The 27,262-nt window shown below is 42.8% G+C and overlaps 1 protein-coding gene across 1 annotated transcript in view; it reads left to right on the top strand.

Moving 5' to 3' along the window:
* The window catches only part of SYT9 (synaptotagmin 9), a 202,181-nt gene that overhangs the window by 45,077 nt on the left and 129,842 nt on the right, over window positions 1–27,262 (top strand). The window contains exons 2-3 of the mRNA XM_059134964.1: window positions 10,531–10,882; window positions 20,525–21,071. Coding sequence (XP_058990947.1) covers window positions 10,531–10,882; window positions 20,525–21,071 — 899 coding nt within the window. The remainder of the gene's footprint in view (window positions 1–10,530; window positions 10,883–20,524; window positions 21,072–27,262) is intronic.

Below are 27,262 nucleotides of genomic sequence, written 5' to 3' on the forward strand. Positions count from 1 at the left end.
CACTCCATCTCAGGCCCAGTGCTCAGCACCATTTTTCTGGTTCTGATCTTTTTTGCTTCCCTCCTCAGTTGTGATCGCCAGCTTCTTTCGCCTACCCTGGAAATACCACATTTTGTTCATCCTGAGCCTGGACTGGCACTTCTGTGTCCTCATTGTCCATTTCCTCTGGACAGGAAAGGACTAGACACAGACACTAAATCTTTAGGTTCCAACATAACGTCTTTGAAAATTCTAGTCCTCTGGGACAATGCGAGGTTGGGAGGGCAGTTGAAAGGAGAGCTTGGGACAGGAAGCCTGGGGTGGGATTGAAAACATCATCCCTTTCACAGTTTTGCCCTGAGCTGTGTTTGTTGAAGTAAGAAACAGAGATGGGGCCAGCCTGACATGTGAGAGACTAAGAGAGTGGTTCTCAATCTCTGGTGCCTTGTGTATCCTTTACAAGGCTCACACAGGTCTGAAGCGAACTGGCAAAGTAAGGACAGTGGAATAGCCTTATTCATAAAGTTCAATACAGTATTTTAAGGGAAGGCCATTTGTTTTTGATGTCAAAGTGCTCTTTCTTTTAAAAAAGATTTTATTTATTTATTTGACAGACAGAGATCACAAGTAGGCAGAGAGGCATCAGAGAGAGAGGAAGGGGAGCAGGCTCCCTGTTGAGCAGAGAGCCCAATGCAGGGCTCAATCCCAGGACCCTGGGATCATGACCTGAGCTGAAGGCAGAGGCTTAGCCCACTGAGCCACCCAGGCACCCCAAAGTGCTCTTTCTTGTATGACGTGATCATGATAGTGAACGAGTTACATTTTAATATCAGTATTAGCAAAGTGAAAAGTTGATAAGCCGTGTCAGTCCTTTGATATATTTTTCATGAACCAAGAAGTCTGAACAAAGATGAGTAGACAGGGATGGATATCTTTTATAGGTTTAAGTTGGAAGGAAAACTATGCTAAGGACATAGAAGTTCACTGTTATAATGATTATCAAGATTTTCATTCATTTGTTCCTTATATATCAAGGAGCAGAATTAAATAAGGACTGTTTTCGGAAATGCTTTGGGATATCAAAAGAAATAAAATCTTGCCATTTGCAACGACGTGGATGGAACTAGAGGGTATCATGCTTAGTGAAATAAGTCAATCGGAGAAAAACAACTATCACATGATCTCTCTGATAAGAGGAAGTGGAGATGCAACATGGGGGGTTTGGAGGGTAGGAGAAAAATAAATGAAACAAGATGGGATCGGGAGGGAGACAAACCATAAGTGACTCTTAATCTCACAAAACAAACTGAGAGTTGCTGGGGGGAGGGAGGTCGAGAGAGGGGGTGGGATTATGGACATTGGGGAGGGTATGTGCTATGGTGAGTGCTGTGAAGTGTGTAAACCTGGCGATTCACAGACCTGTACCCCTGGGGATAAAAATACATGATACGTTTATAAAAAAAAATAATAAATTAAAAAATTTAAAATAAAAGAAAAAAGGGAAAAAAACAAAGCAGACAAGTCAAAAAAACCCCAAAAAACAAAAACAAATTCTTTGGGATTAAAGACCCAAGTTCACCAGAATGTACTTAGCCGTATATGCATTACATACTATCGTAGCTTGAAAAATCATTTTTTTCTTCTTTGTATCACTTGTTCTTTATAAAAAGTTAATATGGAAGTAAAGTCCTTTCTAATTTCATCCCCACAGAAATGGCTTGCTGAGTCTCTGCATGGTTTTTAATGTAAAAATAAATACTGTGGGGCGCCTGGGTGGCTCAGTGGGTTAAGCCTCTGCCTTCGACTCAGGTCATGATCTCAGGGTCCTGGGATCAAGCCCCGCATCAAGCTCTCTGCTCAGCGGGGAGCCTGCTTCCCCCCCTCTCTCTGCCTGCCTCTCTGCCTACTTATGATCTTTCTCTCTCTGTCAAATAAATAAATAAGCCTTTAATAAATAAATAAATACTGTGAGTGTGAAAATATCGATACACACAGGTCTATCGATTACAGACCATATATCTTGTTTCCCTCATTTTGAAAGGCAACCTTCAATCGTGCCTTCTGCTTCTTGCCTTTTCCTGCCTCTTAATTTCTGAAATCTTTTCTATTAATTTTAATTGCTAGAGTTGAATTTGCATTCTGTTCTACCATTGCACTTTTGTCTTCCATGCTTTGTCTATTACTTGATTCTAAGAGTTGAAAGTCAATCAATGATTTTCATGTCATCATGAATATAAAATTTTATTTAGTACAGAACCAAAAGGTGTACTGTGATTATTCTTCCTTTTCCCAAAGGGTTTCCCTCGTGGAATTCCTAATTTCTACCCCCCCCCATTCAAAGACAAATAATGATGTCATTAGAAGCTAAACTCTCCATAATGTTGTTTATATTTTGAAATCCTCTTTATGTGAGGAGGCCTCCTCTCTCCAGCCCTGTCTTCCTGCTCCAGGCTGGACTGGCCCCTCTCTAAGTGTGCCGCTCACCTCTCACGCAGTGCCGTCACTGGTCTTCCCAGTGGAGTTGCCACTTCTGCTGTGCACTCTGTCTTCTTCTCTCTTGTTTTCATCTCATACATTTATCCTCAAGTAACTCCCTATGATAGGTACATAGAAAGTAATCTTGCTGCTGTTTTTGGCCCTCATACTGTACTGATACTATGATTGGGTATAGAATTCTAACTTGAGCATAAGTTTTCCTCAGAAGTTTATAGGCATTATTCTGTTATCTGGTGTTTGTTTTTTTGTTTTTTGTTTAGTTTTGTTTTTAAAGATTTTATTTATTCATTTGAGAGATCTCAGGTAGGCAGAGAGGCGGGCAAAGAGAGAGGGGGAAGCAGGCTCCCCGCTGAGCAGAGAGCCCGATGCAGGACTTGATCCTAGGACCCTGAGATCATGACCTGAGCCAAAGGCAGAGGCCTAACCCACTGAGCCACCCAGGCACCCCTGTTTTTGTTGTTGTTGTTGTTTTTATGAGAAGGCCAGTACCAGTGTGGTTCTAATTTTTTTGTGTTCATGTTATTTTTGTCTCTCAAGCTTCTGTTATTTTTTCCCTAATTTTTTTTTGTTCCAAAACTTCACAGTAATGTTTCTAAGATTTTATTGTACATGCTCAGTGGACTCCTATAATTTGTCCTTCAGCTCTAGGGAATGAAAATTTTTTTTCATTGATGGTTTTTATCTTCATTTTCTCTGTCTTCACTTTCTGGAAATCATAGATATTAGACCTTCTGAATGCAAGCTCTATATCTCATATCTTTCACTTAGTTTTCCTGTGTTGTTGGTCCACTTCAGGTAGATGATCCTTGACTTTATCCTCTATTACATTTTTTCCAATATATATCTTTTATTATAAATCACAATATTACACTGAGAAAAAGGATTGTGTGCTGATATCTTATTGGGGATGTGATCCTAGAGAGATGATATGAGGGACAGAGGGATGAATAAGGAGCTAAGGGAAAACAAATGCAAGGATTAGCTTTTCAGTTGGCACACAGGCAAGCAACTGTTTCTTGTTCTTCTGCAGTCTTCTGAGAAGCCTGCCATGTAAGAATTGTTCATCCAGGAGACAAAAATAAAAAATATTTCTTGATCAGCTCCCATCACTAGTAGGACAAGGTTGGTTCCATGGGCGGCAGCTCCCTATACACATCTGCAGAGTATCCAACTAAGTGGTCCATAGTCTACTTAGCATCTCCTCTTAGAACTTCCAATGTATCATCTCTCCTTTGTTGCTCATGGTTCCTGAATATGCAGTTTGCAATTCTCCAGCCAGGAGTTAAACTTCTTGAGGACAGGAGGAGGCATGTCTTCTCTTCATGCTTCTCTGCACTATACACATACTAATTAGTGGTTAATTCATTGAAGTTCAACAACAGGCCAAGTAGTTCTCAGAGTATACCCAGACCAGTAGCAGCAGCAGCAGCAGCAGCAGCAGCAGCACCTAGGAACTTGATAGGCAGACCTAAATCAGAAACTCTCTGCCCCCACTATGAAATTTTTTTTTCTTTAATTTGACAGAGGGAGAGAGAGAGATCACAGGCAGAGAGGAAGACAGAAGGGAGGGGGAATCAGGCTCCCCGCTGAGGAGAGAGCCCAATGCGGGTCTCGATCCCAGGACCCTGAAATCATGACCTGAGCCGAAGGCAGAGATTCAACCCACCGAGCCATCAAGGCGCCCCTGAATTTTTTTTTTTTTTGGTTCAGTTAGCCAGCATATAGTACATTAGTTTTTGATGTAGTATTCAATGACTCATTAGTTGCATATAACACCCAGTGCTCATCACAACAGGCAAATCTACTTTAAGGGGATTTAAGAGGTTATGTTTTTTGCAAGAATGTGGAGGATTTTGCTTTTGGGTACTAATTTTCGCACTAGTTGCCTTGTTTTCTCCCTAGAGATTTAACAGTATTTTATTGAAGATTATCAATCCATGCCCATATTTTTAGCTCTGTATCTCAGTCTTAGCTGCTGCCATACTGGAAATGTCTGTGTCCTAAGGCTGAGTTCAGTAGGTCAGGCCTACACCCTTAGGTATATTGCCATCTGCATCTTCTGCTGTTTCTCTATCTACATAGTCTTCCAGAAAAGTTTTTTAGTTTGTTGATTGTCTTATGCTGTACTCCTTGTGATTGTTGTTTATATTTTTTAATATATGTCCTATCACTTAGTGTGATTCTCAAGGAGAGGTTAATAATATATATCAAATGTACCATTATGAATCAAAGTTCCCCTTAAGTATTTTTTATACATAATTGCACCCGTACTTCCTTTTTTAAAAAAATTGTGTTATGTCAGTTACCATAAAATACTTCATTAGTTTTTTTTTTATATATGTAAGTTTAGGATGCACACTTGAATTTCTTTTTTTTTTAAGATTTTATTTATTTATTTGACAGAAAGAGACAGTCAAAGAGAGAACACAAGCAGTGGGAGTAGGAGAGGGAGAAGCAGGCTCCCTGCTGAGCAGGGAGCCAGATGCGGAACTCGATCCCAGGACCCTGGGATCATGACCTGAGCCAAAGGCAGATGCATAACAGCTGAGCCACCCAGGAGCCATCATTAGTTTTTGATGCAGTGTTCCAAGATTCATTACTTATATACCTGTACTTCCTTATTAATATCAAGTTGAAATATTGATAATCTCTGCATGCTAACAATATAGGACATTCAATTTGTTTTTACTTCCTTCCTCCTTCTGCCTCCCATGTTTTGTTGGAATTGGTGGAATTTAAGTTGTGTGTGTAGCATCATTTCTTTGCTCTTACATTAAACTCATAACCTCATAACCAACAATTATTTAGATTTAATGCACTTTGTGTTGTTTTCTTTGCTTATCACTAATTTTTGTGATACACAGTATGTAACTATGTATCTTATGTAGTATGTCCTTCCTTTCTTGGGTTCTCTATTCTTACATAAATTTTAATTTGTTCATTTGGAGAATTTCCTTGGATTTAATGCAGGAAAGGTTTTATCCTTAAAAAGGAGAATGGTTTATTTTCTGAGTCATCAACTGCTTGAAAATGCTTTTTTCCCCTCTTTTGTGATAATGTGGCTAGCTTTAGAATTCTAGGACTATGATCTTCTTTTCTTAGATCAGGTGGGATCTCAGACCAGTCTGATTCTGATCACTACTGCAGCCATACTTCTTAGTTTTAGTCACAATTTTACTTATCTCACTGGGTATAAGAATTAATTTGCCTCTTGCATTGATTTGTTTAATGCCAAGGGCCAGTTTATTCTGAATGCCCAGCTTGGCTAACTTCTTTTGAGCTGCTCCTTTGTCCCATGACTTTTCTTTGGTTGTCAGTTTATGTGTTCTTCATGGCCCACCTCAGTTTAGGGGAACAACTGCTGTTCATCTGTCCCTATATAGTGGATGGACGCTTAGCCTTGCATTCATTGGACAATAATATTTGCTGTTCCAAAACAAGTCTTGAGCTTGCATGGATCCCTTAGGATTATAGGTATATAACTGGGATATCTGTTGAGTGTAGGGAAGTCATGGTGTCTTGGATATGGTGTTGTGGGTCTTGCCACACTACGTCATGTCTAATCGCTACACCTGATTGCAGGGAGAATAAGAGTTCTGATGGTCAGTCCTAATGGCAGGGTCTTCTATGCCACATCCTCCCTGAAGGAATGTCACCCTCTGTCAGGTCTGGATAGTTTTCATGCACAGTCACCTTAAGCAGCAGCACGTCCAGGGATCTGGATCGGAACTGGGTTGCCATTTCATCCCCAAATAACCATCTGGTTATTCTCTTGGCTCTTGGTCAAAAGAACTAAGCATACTTTCCCATTTTTTAGAAAATTTATCTTTAGAATAATTATTTTTTGATTTTACTATTTTCTTTCCTTTTTGTTATGAAGTATGCCATAAATGCCAAAGAATATATATAGTGAATACATATGGTTTCAGGATCAATCATAAAACAATTGGCCATGTACTTACCCCCTAACTTAAGATATAACTTCTCTTCTAAGCAGAACTATTATGTGATTCTGAGCCGATTCTCCTTCTCCCTTTCCTAAGGTCGTGAGTCTGAGGTGGGTAGTAGCTACCACTTGGTTACTCCACAGCAGTTTCTAACACTTTGTTCTGAAGAAAGAGAGAAAAGTGTCCAGAGGGTACGCTGAGTTGTTTGCAAAATAGAAGCCCAGATTATTGTGTTTAGTGGTTGGTGTGTCTGTGTTGGTCACCGTTGGTTTCTCCAGGAAGGTATTCCCTGGCCCATTGCTAACCCATAGGGCACCTTTGTGTGAAAAAGAAAAAAATCATTTTTGCCATTTGCCAGCAATTCTCTGTAATACCTATATGCACAAAAATCGATAATGATTATGAATGTGAGTAGAGTTTGCAGGCCACAAGCATAAGTCATGGTAAATGTAGCAGGTGGCTACAGGGCTCCTCAGATGGGTATCATCAGACATTTACTGAATGCCTACTATGTGCCAGGCATTCTTTTAGTTGTTTGGCATTCAGTGCTGAGATAGACAAGATGGTTGCTCTCATGGATCCCCCATGCCTGGACTTAGGAGCAAGCTGGTTTTTTGGGTACACGAGCTTGAGAGTCACTTGACAAGCTGGGGTCATTCTTGAGTTGGGTTAGGGCCCTGTAGTTACTAGCAAAAGTGGGCGTGTTGTCTATGCCATGTTAACCCCGGGAGATTATGTTGTACCAAGGTGATGAGTCAGAGTGACCATATGCTCTGCTTTACCCTGGATACTGGGTGAAGTCTCCTGTCCCAAGCAGTCATTAACATCACCCTTTCACTCTCTCTTGGTTTTTTTTAAAGATTTGTTTAGAAAGAGAGGGCACACACAAGCTGGAGGGATGGGGGTGGGCAGAGACAGAGGGAAAATGAGCCCAATGCAGGGCTCGATGCCACGACCCTGAGATCATGACCTGAGCCAAAACCAAGAGTTGGATGCTTAACTGACTGAGTCACCCAGGTGCCCCCACCCCTTCTCTCTCTTAAATGTTTCCCAGCTTTGGGCAGTGAATTTATATGGTCATGTGTATTAGTCATATTTTTCTGCCATGGTAACAAACACCCTCAAAATGTTAGTGACTTAAAACTTCAACTATTTAGATCTTGCTCATGGATCTGTGGATCAGTTGTAGCTCTGCCCGAGTCTGGGAATCCAGTTTAAGTTTGGTTCTTATTCTGGACGTTGGGCCTGTGCCGCAAGCCTTCCCATTATAGCACCTAAGTTGGAAGACTGAGCTTTGAGATTTCTTTTCATGGCAAAGGGTGGGATCCAAGAGTCCCTCTGGCTAGAGGCAGCATGGACCGTATCTACTCTTATTTTATTGACTAGAGCAACTCATAGGGACAAACACCATCTAGGGAATAGGATTGATTCTCCTTCCTCGGCATAAGGGGTGCTGTGGTGGGGGAGAGCCCCTATTTGGTGAATAATATGATGAGCACATTGCCCTTCTAAACCCTACTGCTCTCCAGCGTGCCCCAACTCCAGCCTTTGCCAATATCTTGTAGCAGTGTCTGTGTCAGGACAGCACCCAAGAGATTGACAGGACACAGATGAGTTTGGCCTCCCTTTGGACTACAGAATGTTTGAAGGGATTTCAGTATGGTGTGGAGCCTGTTTTGGTTTTAGATTTTACTGGACAAGGTGGAGTTGATGTTTGCTGCGGCAGCCTGATTAACTGTGACAGGGTCTCCTCCCTTTTGTGCCCCTAGTTCTACCACCTGTCCTGGAAGTCAGCACTGAGAAATTTGCCGCTCTCCCGTATGAGCCATCAGGACCCAGTGGAGCCTGTGGCCAGACCATGCCCTCTCCCTACCTCATGTTGGGGCTCCATGAGGTGTGATTTCTGGGGCCCTTTACTTTGCTCCCACTGAGGCTCCTTCCTGTCCTCATCCCTGCCCCTGCTGCTCTGCACCTGGGAGTTTTAATTTTTATTGTCTCCTTCGTGTCCCTTCATTTGCTTGTGTTCAGTGTTCAGTACTAACTGGCTTTTCCTTTAAAACAATTCCAAGGGCGCCTGGGTGGCTCAGAGGGTTAAGCCTCTGCCTCCGGCTCAGGTCATGATCCAGGGTCTTGGGAGCGAGCCCCGCATCAGGCTCTCTGCTCAGCGGGGAGCCTGCTTCCTTCTGCCTGCCTCTCTGCCTACTTGTGATCTCGTGTCTGTCAAATAAATAAATAAAATCTTTTCAAAAAATAAAAAATAAAATAAAACAATTCCAGAAATTCCTCAGTGCTATTGGCTTACGGATGGATTGATGGAACCCATCCTTGTTTTCTATTGTTGGATAGTTTGCTAACCCCCTTGCAGTGGGACCTGAGGAGAGAGAGGTAGCAGATTTGAGCTCACTGAGCCATGTGAAACTCCAGCGTTGTCACGTAGAGATGGAATACTACTTTGCCGAAAGGACAAAGACTGATGGGGAGGCCTGGGGGAGATACATTAGCTCTATCACCAGCCCTGGCAGCTGGCATTCTCTTGAGAGCAATTTTTCATGAAGAAACTGCTTTATCATTTCATAAGAATGATGAAGTACCCTCAGAGTCGTGTCAAAAAGCACATGGATGGTGGGTGGTCAGCTTGGCTCCCTAGTAAGTGACTCGCAGTCAGGGCTCCCATGCATGCCCCAGCAGGAATACCAGTTGTCTCGCGTCACGGATTGTTGGCATGCTGCGGATAACTGATACTGTGAAAATTAACTTATTCCTAATTCTCCCCTTCCCAAGAATATGGGTCTGTGAAGAAAGCGTGGAATGTGGCTGTCACGTTCCCCCTTGTAGTATCTCCAAAACTAGTGCAGTGCCCGGCCCATAGCTGGGAAACTTGGGCTGAAGCAATGCCAATGCTGATGGTGGACAGTAAAGGCCAAACCTGGGAGACCCCTCGGAGCTCCTGAGTGTAACAGAGCACTGTAAGGGCAGGTGGGAGTGTCCTTGAACGAAAGGACTTTCCAACCACCCTGGTGCCAGCAGCGGGTTCCTGTTGATGCCTTAGCCTTCCCGGCCTGGCTGTTGCATGGGGCGGAAGCCTGGAGGAGGCCGGACTTTGTTCTGAGACTTAGGGACACAGGCATCGCACCGCCACAGGCCTAGCTGAGGCTGCACGGTCCAGCTAACAAGTGCCCGGGTTGCCTTGCTGCAGCCACTCACCCGCACCATTTTGGCACCTGCCTGCTGACCTCCACAGGCCTGCCACGGTGTTTATTTGAATGTGGGATTTTTTTTGGCTGCTAAAGCTTATTACTTTGCTGCTCATGCTGCCAGTGGGAAATGCCCCTTGAGAGCTGTCCTCCAGTTTGTGACTGAAGGGAGTTGACATTATGAAGAGCCCAGGTCCTTGCCCCTTGTGTGGGGTGACTGAGGTGTGACGCTCGCCCTGGAGGTGTCACCTCCATCAATGGTAACAGGCTTGCGGAAGACCCCTTTGCTGGCTGCCTTCCCTGGACTGCTTCCCTACTCCCCTACCTGTGTTTTCTTCACCTTCTAAATAAACCACCTGCCCTTGAATACTTGTCTCAGGGTCTGCTACTAAGAAACCCAAACCCTCATGGTTAGGGGCCTGGGCCCCTGGGCCCTGGCTGGGACGGTGTTCTTGAGGCTTCAGAGGGCATGAGCTTCATTTTGCTTAGACCCTTCAAAATCAAGATCAGAAAGAGGAAAAAAGCACTCTAGTTTCTCTTGTTTTAGAAAACTGTTACTTAAAGAGTTCCCAAATTCAACTCTACAGCTCTCTGAAATGACCGCTGAAACTGCCCTGCTCACAAAACCTCAGGGATTTGTATTGCCGTGGTGTAGGCTCTCAGTGACTTGGGGGGCATTCCTGGTCTCCCTGGATATACCCTGGATATACTTAGACTGTTCATTGTTGAAATATTGCCTGCATGTTACATGCTCTGTGCTGTGTCTGCCTCTCAGTCTCCCTGCGCCAGAATCAGGTGACCCTGCGGCCGGCTCGTGAGGGGTGTAGGGATGAATGGGTCTTTCTACCCACACCGTGCAATGGATTGCACAGGAAGAACTATCACACTGACCTTTGACCTTTGCTTCTTTGCAGATATCTCGGTGAGCCTGCTGACCCTCGTGGTCACTGCCTGTGGCCTCGCGCTTTTTGGCGTGTCTCTCTTTGTGTCTTGGAAACTCTGCTGGGTTCCGTGGCGAGAACGAGGCCTGCTCTCTGGTAGCAAAGAAAACAATCGGGAACCTCTTAACTACACGGACACAGAAACCAATGAGCAGGAGAACAGTGAGGGCTTCCTAGACCCTCCCACCCCCTGCCCGGACGCCTCCATGAAGATCAGCCACACCTCCCCTGACATTCCCCTCTCGACCCAGACCGGGGGCCAGGAGAACTGTGCCCATGGCGTCCGTGTGCAGCGCCAAGTCACAGAGCCAACCTCGTCGGCCCGGTCAGTAATACCCCTTTCCTTTCTGAATGCAAGGCAGGGACCACTCGCTTTCCTCTCTTGCCAGTAGTAGCACTGATGAGCCCCAGAGCTTGCAACCTTTCCCACCTCCTTTCAGTGACAGAGACATAAATATGGGAAATCGAGGTGCTTCTTCTGCTCCAGTGAGGTTCCTTACCTCTCCTGAGCTCTCTAAGTAGTCTCCGCTTAGTCCATAATAACAATAGTTACATTGCCAAGACTTGTCAAGTTTAAGAACTTCATGTGCATTATTTTATGATAGTCTACAACTTTGCATGAGATGCAGATGTTAACATTTTCATTTCACAGAAGAAGAAACTTAAGTCAAAGAGGTTAAGTAAAAAAGTCATGTTGGCATGCACTCGGGTTTTGAACCCTGATGCAACCAACACCAGAGCCTGAGCTCTTAACTACTCTTCCTGCTGCCCTCCTAGTGCTATTGAATTTGTGCTCCATGCTTCTGACCTAGCCTAGCTGTCTCATACAGGTTGTCTTTGTGGTCTGCAGAGTGGCTGGAGGTCTTTGTCCATCTTCAGCCTTTGCAAGGCCTAGAGTACCCAGGCCGAGGGTCACTCTCTGTCAGTGGGCCGGATGCCCTGTGCTTTATGCAATAGAGAAATCATGTAAGGCAGTGATAAAAAACAAGGGCTCTGGGGTCAGTGAACTGGCTTTACTTACATGCATGACACTGAATATAGTACTTACCTCCATGTTTCCATTGCCTCTTCTGTGAGAGAGGGATAGTGAGAATAGCAGCATTTGGGTAGTTTTAAGAATGAAGCAGGAACATGCACATCATACGCTTCACATGGGCTGCACCTGGTACACGCTCCAAAGCCTGAGCTGCCATTTTGATTCCAGTACTTGATTTTGTCCTGATCATTCTCACTGTGACTGGCTCTCCCAGGACTCAGATGTGGCACAGACATGGTTTTGAGGTTAAACAGTCAATTCTGAATCTGGATATAATATCCAATATCATTATATCCAATATCTGGATATAATGATCTACTTTTAACAGGAGATTTCAGGAAGAGAGATACAGGAAGCAGCTTTTTCTAAATGAAAATCTTTGAGCGATAGCCAGAGGCAGAGCATGTCCCATCGTTCGGAAAGTATGAGTGTGGTTTGGGGGCCTCTTGAAAAAAATCTTTTTTATTTGTTCCTGAGAAACAGAAATAAGATTTTACCCTCTTTTATGTTAATCGAGTTTATCCTAGAGTCTGCACATTCACATTAAGTGGGATGGAATCTGACAGTTTATAATTTAATTTTTCCACAAACCTATTTTAGCATCATTTCCAAATCTGAATCAAAGAGCTAAACCTAAAATATTCCTCTGTGAGGAAATGGATGGTTGTTTGCCATTTGATTTAGAAGAACTTCTCAGACTTTATCACTAGGATTTCTCTTTAGATGTAGACTTAAATATAGCTAGAGCTATGTTTGATGCTGTCATGGCGTTCGCACAGGGGTGCAAACTCGGAACAAAATTCCTTCAGTATTTCAATAACCAGAGGCTTTCAGGTGGGGCATCCATAAAAAGCGTCTCCTTTTTGGTTTTCTTCTGCATGTTTATTTTTCTGATCTGTGTCCCATCGCAGCAAGGTGATAGTACTGTGCTCTTGTTAGATTATGGATCTGAGGTCTCTACCATAATTCTGATGACTTGATAGCAGTCATATCACTCTTATTATCACAATATTTATTCTAGAAAATATGTACAAGTACTCTATAAATCAAGAAATAGATTTAATTTAAAAATAAAAACTGCTATCTTCACCACTGATTTATGGAAATTGAGTAGAAGGAGAAAAAGATAAAAAGAGGAAAGCAAAAGAATGATCCCTATAAAATGAACTTTACATTTAGATTTTTGGAGTCTTGTAATTATCTTTTCTGATAACCAAATCAAGTTTAGTAATATCTGACCATAAAGAAACTAAACTCTTTCTAGCTACATTTGACCTAATACTAATAATTTGCATCATTATGCATTTAAAACATTCTTACCTAAATTGCTACTGACCCAGTTTACGGGTTATGTCTGAAAATATATATCTATGATTCATGGTCTCATCATAATGAGTGGTGTATGGTCTTCTAATTCTTTAGGGATTGTGTTATGTTATAATCAAAAAAATCTTTTTTACTGATGAAAGCAGAGAAATGAATGAAATTTCCTTCATGTTCCAAAACATTTTTACATTCTTTTTTTAGTAACATTTTTGATACTGATTTTGGCAGGGGGAGGGCTCTCTGTGCTGAGACGGCTCTCAGCAGTCTGCCCCGCTAGTTCTTATTTCTTCCTTTTTTACCCTCTCATGATGCTCCTTACTTCCTCAGTGCTGTCTCTTTCTTTCTTACTGCTTGCAGCCATTGTGCCTTGCCCCAAGGGGCCCAGGACACCTCCTTGACCCAGAGCACCTAAGGCTTAGACTCTCCATTAAGGGTGTCCCCTGCTGTCCCTGTGACCCATCGGCATAGCTTCTGCCACAGCACTGACATTAGGAAACTCACCCTCTCCTGGCCTCTTGAGCTTGAATATGCGTGCTTCCCACCAATGTCTATGGAAGGCCCTAAGGATGGGCGTTGTTTTTATCTCCTTGGAAGGCTTCTGGTCAGGATGACTTTCTGTTGTTTTCTCAAGATCAGTCATGTTAACATTCTCTTTCTAGTTGGCTCAGTTATTATTAGAACCCTTCGAAGTTCCTGTTCATTCTTTTCAATTTAGATGAAATCTGTTCTGTGTAATATCCTGGGAATACGGATTTTTTTTTTTCCCCCAGAATACTTCAATACCAGAACCTTTTAAAGATCTCTATTCCAAATCTTAAAAAATCCCTGGGTCCTCAAAATGGAAGGGACTTTGACAGGCAATCTAAGGCATTTCTTGATTCATATCCCAAGATGGGACCTAGGTAACACTTCGGTTTTACAAAAATTTCAATTACCACACTGCCATCTTTTTATCAGGCTTGTTAGGGTCTGCACATTATTGCCACAGTCTCCTTCTGTCAGCTCTCTGCCTCAGTGCCACACAGCCCTACCTTGGCGGACACAGTCTCACTAGGAAGCTTTACCTGGGAAAGCTCATCGCGTTCCAGCTGCACTAGCCTCTCTCTCAGTGCCTTCAGTATCCCTGTATTTTCACACCTTGAGGCCTTCACACACGAAGTTCCCTCTGCCCAGAATGCTTTTCCTTTTCCTCTACAGCTCTTTTGCAGCTTTAATACCCACCTAAAGCATCACCTCCTCAGAAAGATCTCCCCGACCACCCTGTCTGAGGGATGTGCTCTTTCCTCTACCCCTTCCCACTCTTCATTCTCTCACAAGCTGCCTTGCTTGCATTTCTTCACAGGATTGAACTCTTTTTATTTTTTCTTTTAAGATTTTATTTATTTGACAGAGAGAGAGACAGCAAGGGAGGGAACACAAGCAGGGACAGAGGGAGAGAGAGAAGCAGGCTTCCCGCTGAGCAGGGAACCCAACCTGGGGCTCAATCCCAGGACCCTGGGATCACGACCTGAGCCAAAGGCAGACGCTTAACAACTGAACCATCCAGGTGCTCCTGGATTGAACTCTTCTAACTCAATGATTATTTGTTGGCTTGTTGCCTCTACTCCCTCTCTCATCTGTGAGTTCTGTGAGCTTGGAAACTGCATCTTCTTTGTTTCTCCCTATATATGTAACACCTAGTGCAGCCCCTGGCATAGAGCAGACTTTTTGCATCAATGACTGACAAAATACCTTCATCAGTATCCAGCCACTAGTCTCGTGTTCTGCTGACAAGAATGGCATAAGGCAGCAGTATAAACTGAGGAAGGGCCTATATGGAATGAGGTTGGTGGAAAGCCTCTTGTTTCAGGTTTTACCTTCATTCAGAGCCTTACACATAGACTTTTGGCCTTATTTCTGAACTAAGCAATCCCTAGAGTCACAGAAATATTCTGACAGAGTTGAAAGAAGATGACAATCATTGCATTTTAGATTTGGGTCCCATTGCTGGCCACAACTTCAGTAACTGGTATGCCTGTGTATGTGTGGTGTGTTGAAAACATTGGTTAGATGAAAACATTTAAACACAACTTTTTTTTTGAATTACCTCTGAGGTATTTCTTCAGGCTTTAATAAACTGATGGCTTCAAAAATGGAAGCTGCTTAGCTCTCCCTCAGCTCCTATGAGATTCTGAAACTTGATGTAAATGTGTATTTTCTCTACTGGGATTTAATTATTGGAAACTGTTATGTCCTTGGCATTTATGTATTTACTCTAGACAGTTGTATTAAGCATCTGCTACGTGCAAAGTCTTCTATCATGTACTGGTAATAAAGAGATAAAAAAAATACAGCCCTGACCTCAAAAGGTCCATAGCCTAGTTGGGGAAATAGACAAGAATATGAAGTGCTCAAATTGTTCTCATAGATTAACTGGGCAGGAGCGTCTAAGATGCTTGGGACGGGATGAAGGCTGGCTATAGAGGCTGATTCAGGCCTGTACTCACTGGAAGCAATGGGAGTGGAGGGAGACAGGCAAGAGTTGTGAGCTACTTTTGAGAAGGTATTGGTGGACACAGGCTCTTAGAAATAGGGAATAAAATATTAGAAGTGACCCCAAGAGTTCAAACTTGTTGAATTTGGGTAGGAGGTGTAGGAGGAAGCAGGTCATGCCTCAGAGTTTCCGACTACACTTGACTACACACCTCCATTGGCCAAGGTGTGATGCTTAAATCTTTCTTATATCATTCATTCCAGAAACTTCTGAATCCTGTGCTAAGAAAGAACCCCATTTCCTTCTGCCCTATAATCAGTTCACTGCATCTGCCCTGTCCGAGACTTCCTTTTCCGTGTCTGCCTTTGGCTCAGGACAACCTAACTCTCTCCTCTCTATCACCTGGGGGCGGGGGCGGGGGGTCCAAGAAGGGAAACAGTCCTATCCCCATTGTTTCCAAACTTCCCTGTCTTGACTTAAACCTCATGAAGAAAGCCATGTGGTTCTGAAATCACAGTTTTCTTCTCTCTTTCCTCTCCTTGAACCCCTAAACTCTGTAATCATTGGTGCCCCAGAACCAGGGAAGGGATAGGCCAGGTTTCACCTCTGAGATGGGGTCACTGAGGTGATGGATAGAAGAGCCCACACTTGCCTGTAGCTGCATGGGAGACCCAGAGGTGGAAGGGATGGTGGGAATGATGAGCGTTGGCTCTCACACACAGCCTGGATGGAAGATGTAGGCGTATGTGAGGAGAAAGCTGTGGGGGCAGAAGAGTTGAAGATCCTATCTTGCTGGAGAGCTGGGAGCTAATGTGGAAACTTTATTTAATTTCCTATGAAGTCAATAGCATCAGTTCACAGGCTGATAATATGAGGCCAAGTTAAGTAGCCAGGCTTGGTGAGAATACCATTTCCTTCATGACTGTTACCCCAGCCAGGGGCCTCTGTCTCTGTTTGTGTGGCTCCTTAATATTTGGTCAGTTCTTATCCTCTTCTGAACCTGCTATGTAGTTGGTGTTTGACTGTTTTATCACACCCCTGGCTAGCCAACTCCTTGCAGGCAGTAGGCTTTGCCCCTCTGGACCTTCCATCCTACCTGATTTCTTGCTTTGCACATTCCTATTTGGTAAATTGTGGTATTGTCCTCTTTCTTAAAACCCAGTGGAGGTAGTGGGCTTTGGGGTCATGGTTCAGGGACCAAGAATTTGTTCGGGAACTCAACGTGTGACCCCTGGAACTGGTTAATTCAAATTTGAGGAAAGGAAAGGAGGAAAAGCTTTTTGTATCTGGGCTCCTGCCTCTGCTGACCTGAGGCTGCAACCAGTGAGGCTGAGATTCCTTTAGGCATTAAAGTGTTTTTGAGTTTGTTGTGGGAAATCTGCTTTACAGATTTTCTTAATCATCTTTGAAATTCGGCTTTCTCCAGGCTCAGCCACCAGTCTTCCAACTCAGATCTGGGACAGCCGCATCCAAACGTTCAGCTCTCTTCCACAACAGGAAAATGTCCTCCACCTGCACTAAGCGGGGATGGGAGGTGGGTAAAGCTGAGGGTCTCAACCCCAGTGCCTGGCTTCTCTAAGACAGTGTCAGAGTGTGACTTATTTCCAGAGGACCCTGTCTCTAGGCTTTCCTTTTTGCTCCCAGTCTTTGGAAACCATTCTTCCCCCTTCTTTTCATTTTGCACATTAAGTCCTAAGGTCACCAAAATGCTGGATTCCCCAGACCCACTCAGATGACTTCTTGCTTCAGATACAGATCCCTCCTTGTCATACTCTGTGACATTAAAATTCCAAACCCTTGCCCTGGGGCCTCTAGTTTACTATAGTCAAGGGCCACCTCCATTGACCATTTTAGAACCATCTCGCCTGAGTTGGCAGGAGCCAGATCAAAACGTTCTGGTCCATATCTATCCTCTCTTACTTCATACTTTTTAAAAAAATTTTTATTAACATATAATGTATTATTAGCCCCAGGGGTAAAGGTCTGTGAATCGCCAGGTTTACACACTTCACAGCACTCATCATAGCACATAACTTCCCCGATGTCCATGACCCCACCACCCTCTCCTTACCGTCTCTTGCTTCATACTTGCTTTTCCTGCCTGCTTCCATGTGAGCTGCCTATGAGAGCGATTGGATATTGATTTTCCATTTCCTCCCCTTGTCTTCCCATCCCGGGGGCAGCCCTTGCTCATGTCTCAGTCCAGAGAGAGGCAGAGGTTACGCCAGGAGGTGGTGAATTACCCTGGCTCTCTGACTGCTCTGAGCTTCTCCAGTCTGCTCGCCCACCCCGCAACTCCAATAATCCCTGACTCTCTTCTGAAAGGAAATTGAAAGTGATTGAAAGAGAGCCCCAGGGAGCGAGAACTGTCATGGCCTGTTACAGTCTGCTGTCTGCTTTAAGCCACCGCCTTAGAGTGGGATTCAACTGTTTTCCTACTAGTAAGTGTGACTCTGAATGGAGGCGGAAATGTTGGGAATGAAACTAGTGAAGGAAACCATTTGGGTAGATAATAATGTTCATATCTTTGCTTGATTTTTAAAAAGAATCTTCGGCTCTATTGGAATTTTGAATGGATGCATCCTGTGCAGTTGGGATCTTGTTTTGGTCTTTGAAGTAAGATCTCTTCATGATGCCCTCCCCAGTCCACCCCCTCAGCCCCCTGGCAATCCACTGTGGTTAGGAGGAGCAGAGAACATGAGACTGATTTCTGTTCAGATTTCTTGTTTAGAAGATGTACAAGTAAAATGGAATATGTTCTATTGCTAAACAGTCAGGTTCATGTATTTTAAAGATTTTATTTATTTATTTGACAGACAGAGATCACAAGTAGGCAGAGAGGCAGAGAGAGAGAGAGAGAAGGAAGCAGGCTCACTGCTGAGCAGAGAGCCCGATGTGGGGCTCGATCCCAGGACCTCGGGATCATGACCTGAGCTGAAGGCAGAGGCTTAACCCACTGAGCCACCCAGGCGCCCCTCGTGTATTTTAAATTTACAAATTTTTAAATTTACTCAGCAGGCCTAGTCCTACAGATAGGGTTAAGACAAAATGTTGCTGTGAGAAGACTAAAGCCAGTACTCAGAAAACCCAGAGATGAGTTGTTATGCAGAGAGTCTGCTTAGCACCCACCTTGGGAGACAAGTGGTAGCTGAGTGGCAGGCTCTGGGTCTAGCCTTGACACAGGACAGATGTTCCGTCAGACATTGGCCCAAAGAAAATATGTCTTGTAGGCCTTGAGAGAGTACTTGAGTATTCAAACAGCATCACTAGACAGTTCTGGAATGGCCTCTTGTAGGCGGGAACTGACACCAGACCCAAGCATGGCCCTTGTTGGAATCTTTCCAACCGTTTACACCAGACCCAAGCATGGCCCTTGTTGGAATCCAGCCTGGAGGGAAAAGTCAATAGCAGAGGCCAGAATGGGCCCCAGCCCCTTATGGGCTCTTCATAGCGCTGGACGCTGACTGCTCCCTGCCAGTCCCTTTTGCCCAGATATTCTAGTAGAGTGAGACTGGAGCTCTGTTCCAGCAGTATAAAGGGTCAGTGTCTGGACAGGGAACGGCCGAGCTGTACTAGCACAGGGGACCGGTTTTAGGTGTTTAACAGCAACCCCTGCTCTCCCCCCTCCCCCAAGAAATCATATGATGCTGAGAAGACTTAAGATGGTGGATTTCTTTGTAAGAAATGAAAATCTGCTCTGCCTACTTGTGATCTCTCTCTGTCGAATAAATAAATAAAATCTTTAAAAAAAAAAAAGAAAGAAAATCTGACAACAGAGACTTTCAGACCACATGGTTTTTGCACATATGAGAATGTACGTGCCTGGGTGTTTCCGCCTGCAGTGGGCTGTGTTGGCTGTGACAGGTGCACCTGACAGTTCTGTGGTGGTTCCTGTTGTACCCGACGGGTGATGAGTAGCCAGGAGCATATTTGAGGATGAAGAGGAGTGTTCACCATAACAGTGTCTATATCACAAACATGTTTGGGGGTCTAGTAATGCCATTTTACATCTTTGTTTCATAAAGGAAAAGAAGACAAACTCAAATGTTTTCTCTGCCTCTCCAGTAATTTGTCAGTCCCTCAGAGAGAGCCTGGCTGTCCCCTTCCACCTACTGGTGGAGAGAGGCTACTTTAATTAAGGCTATTGAGAGAGAGCAGAAGATACAATACAGTGACTCTGAACGCTGGGCTGAAAACAAACACAAATAACATTAAAAACATCCTTGCATCTAATGACTACTTCTCTCAGTTCATGAGGACTCACACAGGTAAGGTAGGTTTCAAAGAGAATTCCAGGGAAACCACTAACCCAAAGCAATAAGATTATAGGGTGAAGAGTAGATTCTGTCAGCAAATATTTAATTTGCAAATATCAGTATTCAACCTTCTCTGAATCCCTATGTACACTGAGGGTAGCTTACCTTTAATTTTTATACTGTTCGTGTTTATGACAGAAATAAAACCCCTCCCCCTGATCACTAATCCCCCACGTGGTGTGATGGAAATGCTGTCACGGAGCTGCCATTTGTACCTGTCAGAGCCAGCGCAGTCCGCCACAGGCAGACGCAGCCTGTCACACACATTCTCACGAGAGCAAACACTGTGCTCTTGCGCTGAAATGCTTTGATTTGAGCCAGCAAGAACTTACTTACTAATAAAGTTATAAGCCAGTGACAGGAAATTCTATGTGATTTTAGAGATGGATGCATTCTCCCTAAGATAACAAGTAGCTTAGTGTTTCAGTTTCAGGATGACATTATACGTAAAGGTGGACAATTTTATTTTTAAAGCGATTTGTACAAACCTTTCCATTCTGCTGGCTGAATGAGCTTCTTTAATGCCATATTCTTCTTCAAAGTGCATTCGACCTTTAAAGCTCCCAAGGTCATGTGTTAGTGGGTTCATTTCCTGATACCAAGCCTCACTTTTGAGCTTCAAGCCTTGGGGAGCAGCTTACTCACATTAATGAGCATTTTGAATTTAGGCCAAAAAAAAAAAAAAAAAAAGCCCGCATATCTAAGCTCTTAACAGCACATAACAGATAGCAGGCTACCTACATCCCAGGCACAAGTTTCTGAAAGAGCTGTGGCTAATGAGGTCGTAACTTTGTTCTCTCTTGCTCTTCACTCAAGGCATAATTCAATCCGAAGACAACTCAACCTGTCAAACCCGGACTTCAATATCCAGCAGCTTCAGAAACAGGAACAGTTGACTGGAATTGGTCGAATTAAACCAGAGTTATATAAGCAGAGGTCACTGGATACTGATGATGGGACAAGGGGTAACAGCAAAGCCTGTGGGAAACTGAATTTCATTTTAAAATATGACTGTGACTTAGAGCAGCTCATAGTGAAGATTCACAAAGCTGTCAATTTGCCTGCCAAGGACTTTTCCGGGACTTCAGATCCTTATGTCAAGATCTATTTGCTTCCCGATCGGAAAACCAAACACCAGACTAAAGTTCACAGGAAGACCCTGAACCCCGTGTTTGATGAAGTGTTTTTGTTTCCAGTTCCCTACAATGACCTTGCGGCCCGGAAGCTTCACTTCTCTGTGTATGACTTTGACAGGTTCTCTCGCCATGACCTAATTGGCCAAGTGGTGGTGGAGCACTTCTTAGACTTGGCCGATTTCCCCAGGGAGTGCATCCTTTGGAAGGATATCGAGTATGTCACCAATGTAAGTCCAGCATTTCTCCATCTTGGGGGCGGCTTCTCTGTCTGCATGCAAACAGATTATTTACACCTTATTTATTGTGGGGACGAAGTATAAAATTCACATCAGTGTCTGGATAGCTGTTGTTTCAGAACTTTCTTGTACCTTCCCAGAAACAGGTCTTTAACAATATTCATTTTAGAAGTTCCCAGAATTATTCATGAAAACAGCATGAAGCATAACATTCTCTCTTCTCTGCTTTCTAATTCTTAGTTCTTCCTTAATTGGCAGGAGATATTATCTGCCCTCCTTACCACATTTTCTGTAGAGCTTTCTTAGGTTATTTGTGCTAAATGGATCCTGGCATCCTATTAACTGTAATCTTCAGCTACGAGACGGTTGCCAGACTCTCTGAGAGCATTAAGTCCTTGAGCATGTTCCCAGGTCAACTCAGCTGCATTTGCCATGATCAGATCTTCCTCTTTAATCCCAGAAGTGAGAATGGTTGCAGAGAGTTGGCACCACATTTTTAAGCAGAGAATCAAAACGGTAAGGAGTTCAGTCTGAAAAGATCTGCAGATATTGACAAAGCTCATCTATGGAAGGTCACATCCAATCTAGAGCTCAGGAGTGAGGGCAGAAGTGCTATGAAGTAACACCATATACCCATGTTTACATTTTAAATGAGATCGCAGTGGTGATATTACTACTCCATTTCCATCCTTCTCACCATCCTGCACATGTGTATTGACACTCCTTATAGAGAAGAAAGAGGGACCCTCTTAGGTAACTGATATTTTACTTTTTAAATTTTATTTATTTGAGAGAGAGAGAGAGCACAAGCAGGGGAGCAGCAAAGGGGGAGGGAGAAACAGACTCCCTGCTGAGCAGGGAGCCCCACTTGGGGCTCGACCCCAGGACCCTGAGATCATGACCTGAGTCTAAGGGAGATGCTTAACCATCTAAGCCACCCAGGCGCCCCAGTACCTCTGATATTTTAAAGCCACTTTTTTCTTTCCTCCCATCCAGATTGCCTCAGGCAATTCTGTTCACATTTCTCCTAGAATACAAGTCCTTCTGAGGCCAGGATAATTTTCATTCTCTGCCTTGGCATCCAAAGGCACCAAGCACCACAATCCTTCCTCAGCTCAAATGATGATCCAGCTTGAGTTTGGAGTCCAGTCAGGGAAAGGCTCCCTTTCCGTTCAGGAAGAGAACACACAAAATCTCTGCCCAATGGCCAAATCCCCATACTAGTACTTTCTCACGCTTGGCTGCCTTTGCGAACTGGGAACTCACCTGCACTTTGGCTGTTCCAAGAGACGCCTTCTCTTCACGTGCCATGAGATCCCGGTGCCAGGTGTGTCCTGCTACTCAAAGAAGCAAAGTTGTAGCATGGAGTTTGGCTGGCCTTTATCATAACGATGAGGAAAGGAAAGAGAGAGCTGGAAAAGGCGCGGGGAACAGCAGTTGATGAAAGTAAGATGATTTGGGAGATTGGAGAAGGAACAGATCTCGTCAATCTTGTAAAGGTTGATATCGGTAAATCCAAAAATGGGTGCTGGGGAAAGCAAAGACTGTTTCCCAATCCCAGTTGCCAAAATCAGGAGGTAACAAAATGGGCAGACTGCGTATACTAAGATATGAGGGGCTCAAGAAGGAACTCGTTTCCTGGAGCAGTTACTGAGTCCCCTGGGAAATGAGCTGAGATACTGCTGGCCAACAAGGATACTCCTTGACCAGGGTTGGTCACACAATCTGAGAGGACATCCATTTATATTGTTTGACAAATGGATTCCGCAAAATCACTGGAATGATTATCACAAAGCTCAAGAGGGATCCTGCTGTGAGCGGACTTCTAGAGACTTTATAGGCAGAGCAACACTGAGTGGTGGAAACATGTAGGCCAGTTTCCAGGGGATGAGAGTATAGAACGGCAGCCTGCAGAGACCTCCAGGCATTGAGATGGTGGCCATTTTAGCACTCTCCCGGGAGTAAAAGTGCCCGTGTCTGTGTTGGAAAATCCTAATTTCCACTGAGTTGAGGAGACTGTAGAATTATTTATGAGGAGGAAAACTGATACAGGTAAAGGCTTCAAAATTCTCAGCCCTTTCCTCAGGAGAACAACAAATATTTTGAGGAGAGGGCAGGTTCTGAGAATGGAATTACAGATTATTTTATAATTGCCATATAGTTGTTGTTTATTGAAGTATAGTTGACAAATAATGTTAAATTCATTTCAGGCTTCTCATTCTTGTGAGAAAAAAGCTCACAGTCTTGTGAGAAAAAATTTTAAAAACGACCGTGTAGTTTTAAAAATTCCATTTTCAAAATTATTATTTGAGGCTATTTTGATTGTAGCTTTGTATAGGGACTGAGCATGAAGGTCTGAGGCTTGCCAAGTTTCTGTTTTTGTAATATAGCACTAGGGCGCACCTGGGTGGCGTAGTACGTTAAGGGTCTGACTCGGTTTCAGCTCAGGTCTTGGTCTCAGGGTCATGAGATCGAGCCTTGCTCCAGGCTTTCGTCTCAGCACACAGTCTGCTTTAGATTCTTTCTCCCTCTGCCCCTCCCACTCAATGCTCTCTCTCTTTCTAAAGGAGATAAATAATCTTTATAATATAGCATGTATACAACACAATGTATATAATGGACAGGAACAGATTAATAAGGGAATAATTAAATGAACAGGCATGAACCCACTGTTCATCTGAAGAATAGACTAGAACCAGTACTTCTGCTGACCCTTGGAATGTCTTCCTTCCTCTCCTTCCCTCTAGGTCCACTCCTGCCAAGCAGAAAGCACTATTCTGAATTTTATATATATTGTGACATATTTGTAAGACAATACAGTGTTTGGTTTTGTCTGTTTCTGCTTTTCATAGCTCTTCTTTGACTTCTTTTTTTCAGCCCACTTTGTGACATTTAACAAGAGAGATAAGTAAATCGGTGGTTCATGTGTCTTCATTGCTATATAATATTCCATTGATTGTAGATGACAAATTAGCTTTCTCGTGTTGATGATATTTGGGTGCTTATTTGTTTTTAATAATTATAATAATACTCCAGAGAACATTTTTGTGCAAATCTCCTAGTTTACATATGTAATAATTCCTCTAGTATGTATCCCTGATAGAGGTAAGGTGCACACGTGTTGGACTTTTCTAGGCCTCGCGGACTTCCTTTCCACAGCAACTGTCCAATTTCATCCTCCCTCTGGTGAGGTACGACAGTTCCTCATGCTCCACATTCTCACCAACCCTTACAGTTGCCACACTGTTTAGTATGTGTGTATGTGCCTGCCTGTGACATGATAAGTAATTCATATTTCCTTGGTTGTCAAGGTTGATCATCTTCGGATGGTCATCCACATTTCCTTTTTTGCACAATGCTTATTCAGCACCTTTTCCTCTCATTTTTTTCTCCTTATTGATTCATATACGTTCTTTGTATAGGCTGGAGGCAAATCCTTTGTTGGTGATGTGTGTTAACAAACATCATCTCTCAATTTATGACCGTATCTGTTGATCAATAGAGGGTCTTATGTTTAATGTAGTAAAACATAACAAATTTTCCCTCATAAGTTAATGCTTTTGTGTCTTTTTAAAGAAATCCTTCCTTACCCTATGTCATAAAGATATTTCTCCTGTGTTTTCTGTTATAAGTTTTAAAGTTTTGACTTTCCTAATTATGAATTTAGTCCACCCAGAATGAAAGTGTTTGTACAGTGGAGTGCAGGCACCCTGTGTTAGCTCAGGCTGCTGTAGCAGCATATCATACACTGGGTGGCTGAAACAACACGAATTTATTTCTCTTAGTTCCAGAGGCTGAAAAGTCCAAGACCAAGGTGTTTGCAGATTCAGTTCCTTGGGAGAGCTTTCTTCCTGCCTTGCAGACAGCTACGTTGTCAATGTGTCCTCATGTGGAGGAGAGAGAGAGAGAGAGCATGCGCGCACATGCTCTCTGATCTCTCTCTCTCTCTCTCTCTCTCTTTTTTTTTTTTTTCATTTTTTTTAAAGGTTTTATTTTTAAGCAATCTCTACCACCAACATGGGGCTTGAACTTACAACCCTGAGATCAGGAGTTGCACACTCCACCGACTGAGCCAGCCAGGCACCCCTTTCTCTTATGATGGCACTAATCCCATCATGCAGTCCCCACCATCATGACCCCATCTAAACTTAATTGCCTCCCAAAGGACCCACCTCCAGATACCCTCACGAGTTAAGGGTTAGGGCTTCAATACGTGAATTGTGGGGGGAGGTGGTGGCACAAACATTCAGTCCCTGATACATCATGCTTTTCTCTATGGATAATCAATTTTCTGACATAGTTTTTTCAGTAGTCTGCAGTGCATGCTTTGTCCTATATAGGTTTCCATATATGAAGAGTCTGTTTCTGGAATCATTTTTCTTTATTTTGTTCTTTTTGACTGTATCTAACTATAGCACAATTTGCAAATGACTGTCGCTCTATGATAAGGCATAATATCTGAAAGAACAGTCCTCTAGCCTGCTTTTCCTTCAGTTCAGTCTTGGCTGATACTTGACCTTTAACTTCAAATCAAAGAATCAATGAATCAAACCATCAAATTAATAATTCTTTCTGGTATTTGTTTGGAATTGTATGAAGTCTGTAGATTGATAGGAAAATTTTGCATGTTTTATGATATTGAGTCTATTTATGAAAAACTAAAATTCTTTCATTCTTTCATTATGATTTTCTTCATGAGGATCTTGCATGTCTCTTATTAGATGTATTGGTAGTTGCTATAATTTTCATTATTTCAGCTACAGCTGACCCTTGAACAACACGAGTTTGAACTGTGTGGATCTACTTACACATGCATTTTTTTTCCCTGCATAAATTCAGTCCAAGACTGTAAATGTATTTTCTCTTTCTAATGATTTTCTTTTCTCAAGCTTATTTTATTATATGAATACAATATATAATACAGGTAACATATAAAATATGTGTTAATTAACTATGTTATCAGTAAAGCTTCTAGTCAACAGTAGGCTATTAATAATTAAGTCTTGGGACGTCAGCATCCCTAACCTTCACATTGCTCAAGGGTCAACTGTAGCATTTTTTCTAAAATTACATTTCCTAACTTCTGCTGCTGTATAGTAATGCAGTTTAAATTTTATATATTTATCTTCAATTTGGCAATCTTGCAAAATTCTTACTAATTTTCATAATTTGCAGAATCTTCTGAATTTTCTTTGTAGCTAATTAGACATGTGAATTGTAATAGTTTTGTTTGTTTTTTCCCTAATCTTTATGCTTTTATTTATTTTTTAATTTAGTTCACAGACTAAGATTTCCAATATAATACCACATAATAATTTATGGTAGTAGTCATCCTTGGCTTATTCCTACTTTTAAGTGAAATGTCTTTAACATTTTCATGAAGTACAATTTGGCTGTAGATATTTTGTGGATGTCTTTATCATTTAAGAATATATCCTTCAAAAAAAAAAAAAGAAAAGAATATATCCCTCCATTCTTAGTTGACTAAGACTTTTTATTATAAACATTTGTTTTGTCAAATGCTATAATCCTGTGAAGCTTTTCTCTGCTTTATTTTTTTTTTTGAGATTTTATTTATTTATTTGACAGAGAGATCACAAGTAGGCAGAGGCAGGTGAGGGCAGGGGGAAGCAGGCTTCTTGCTGAGCAGAGAGTCCTATGCATGGCTCACATCATGACCTGAGCCAAAGGCAGAGGCTTAATCCACTGAGCCACCCATGCCCATCTGCTTTATTTTTCTTAAAAATTGTATTTATTTATTTTAGAGGTAGACAGCTTGAGTAGGGGGGAGGAGCAGAGGGAAAGGGACAAACAGACTTCACACTGAGTGTAGAGCCCAATATGAGGCTTGATCCCACGAACCTGAGATCATGATCTGAGCTGAAATCAAGAGTCGCGTGCTCAGCTGACTGAGCCACCCAGGTGCCCCAGGTTTTTCTCTGCTTTAACTTGCTATGATCCTGTAAAGTTTTTTTCTCTGCTTTAATTTGCTGTTTTTCAATATATTGATCAGTTTTCTAATTTTGAAACAATCTTTTATTCCTAGTATGATTGAAACAGGCTTTGATGTATCACCTGTTTTATACATTGCAAATATGTTGTTTAGATTTTTTTTTTTTAATCTGTCCTGATGAGTGATACATGTCATTTACTTTCTCATATGGTCCTTATCTGGATCGGAG

The sequence above is a fragment of the Mustela lutreola genome, chromosome 1 (assembly GCF_030435805.1).
Source record: "Mustela lutreola isolate mMusLut2 chromosome 1, mMusLut2.pri, whole genome shotgun sequence".
NCBI lineage: Eukaryota > Metazoa > Chordata > Mammalia > Carnivora > Mustelidae > Mustela > Mustela lutreola.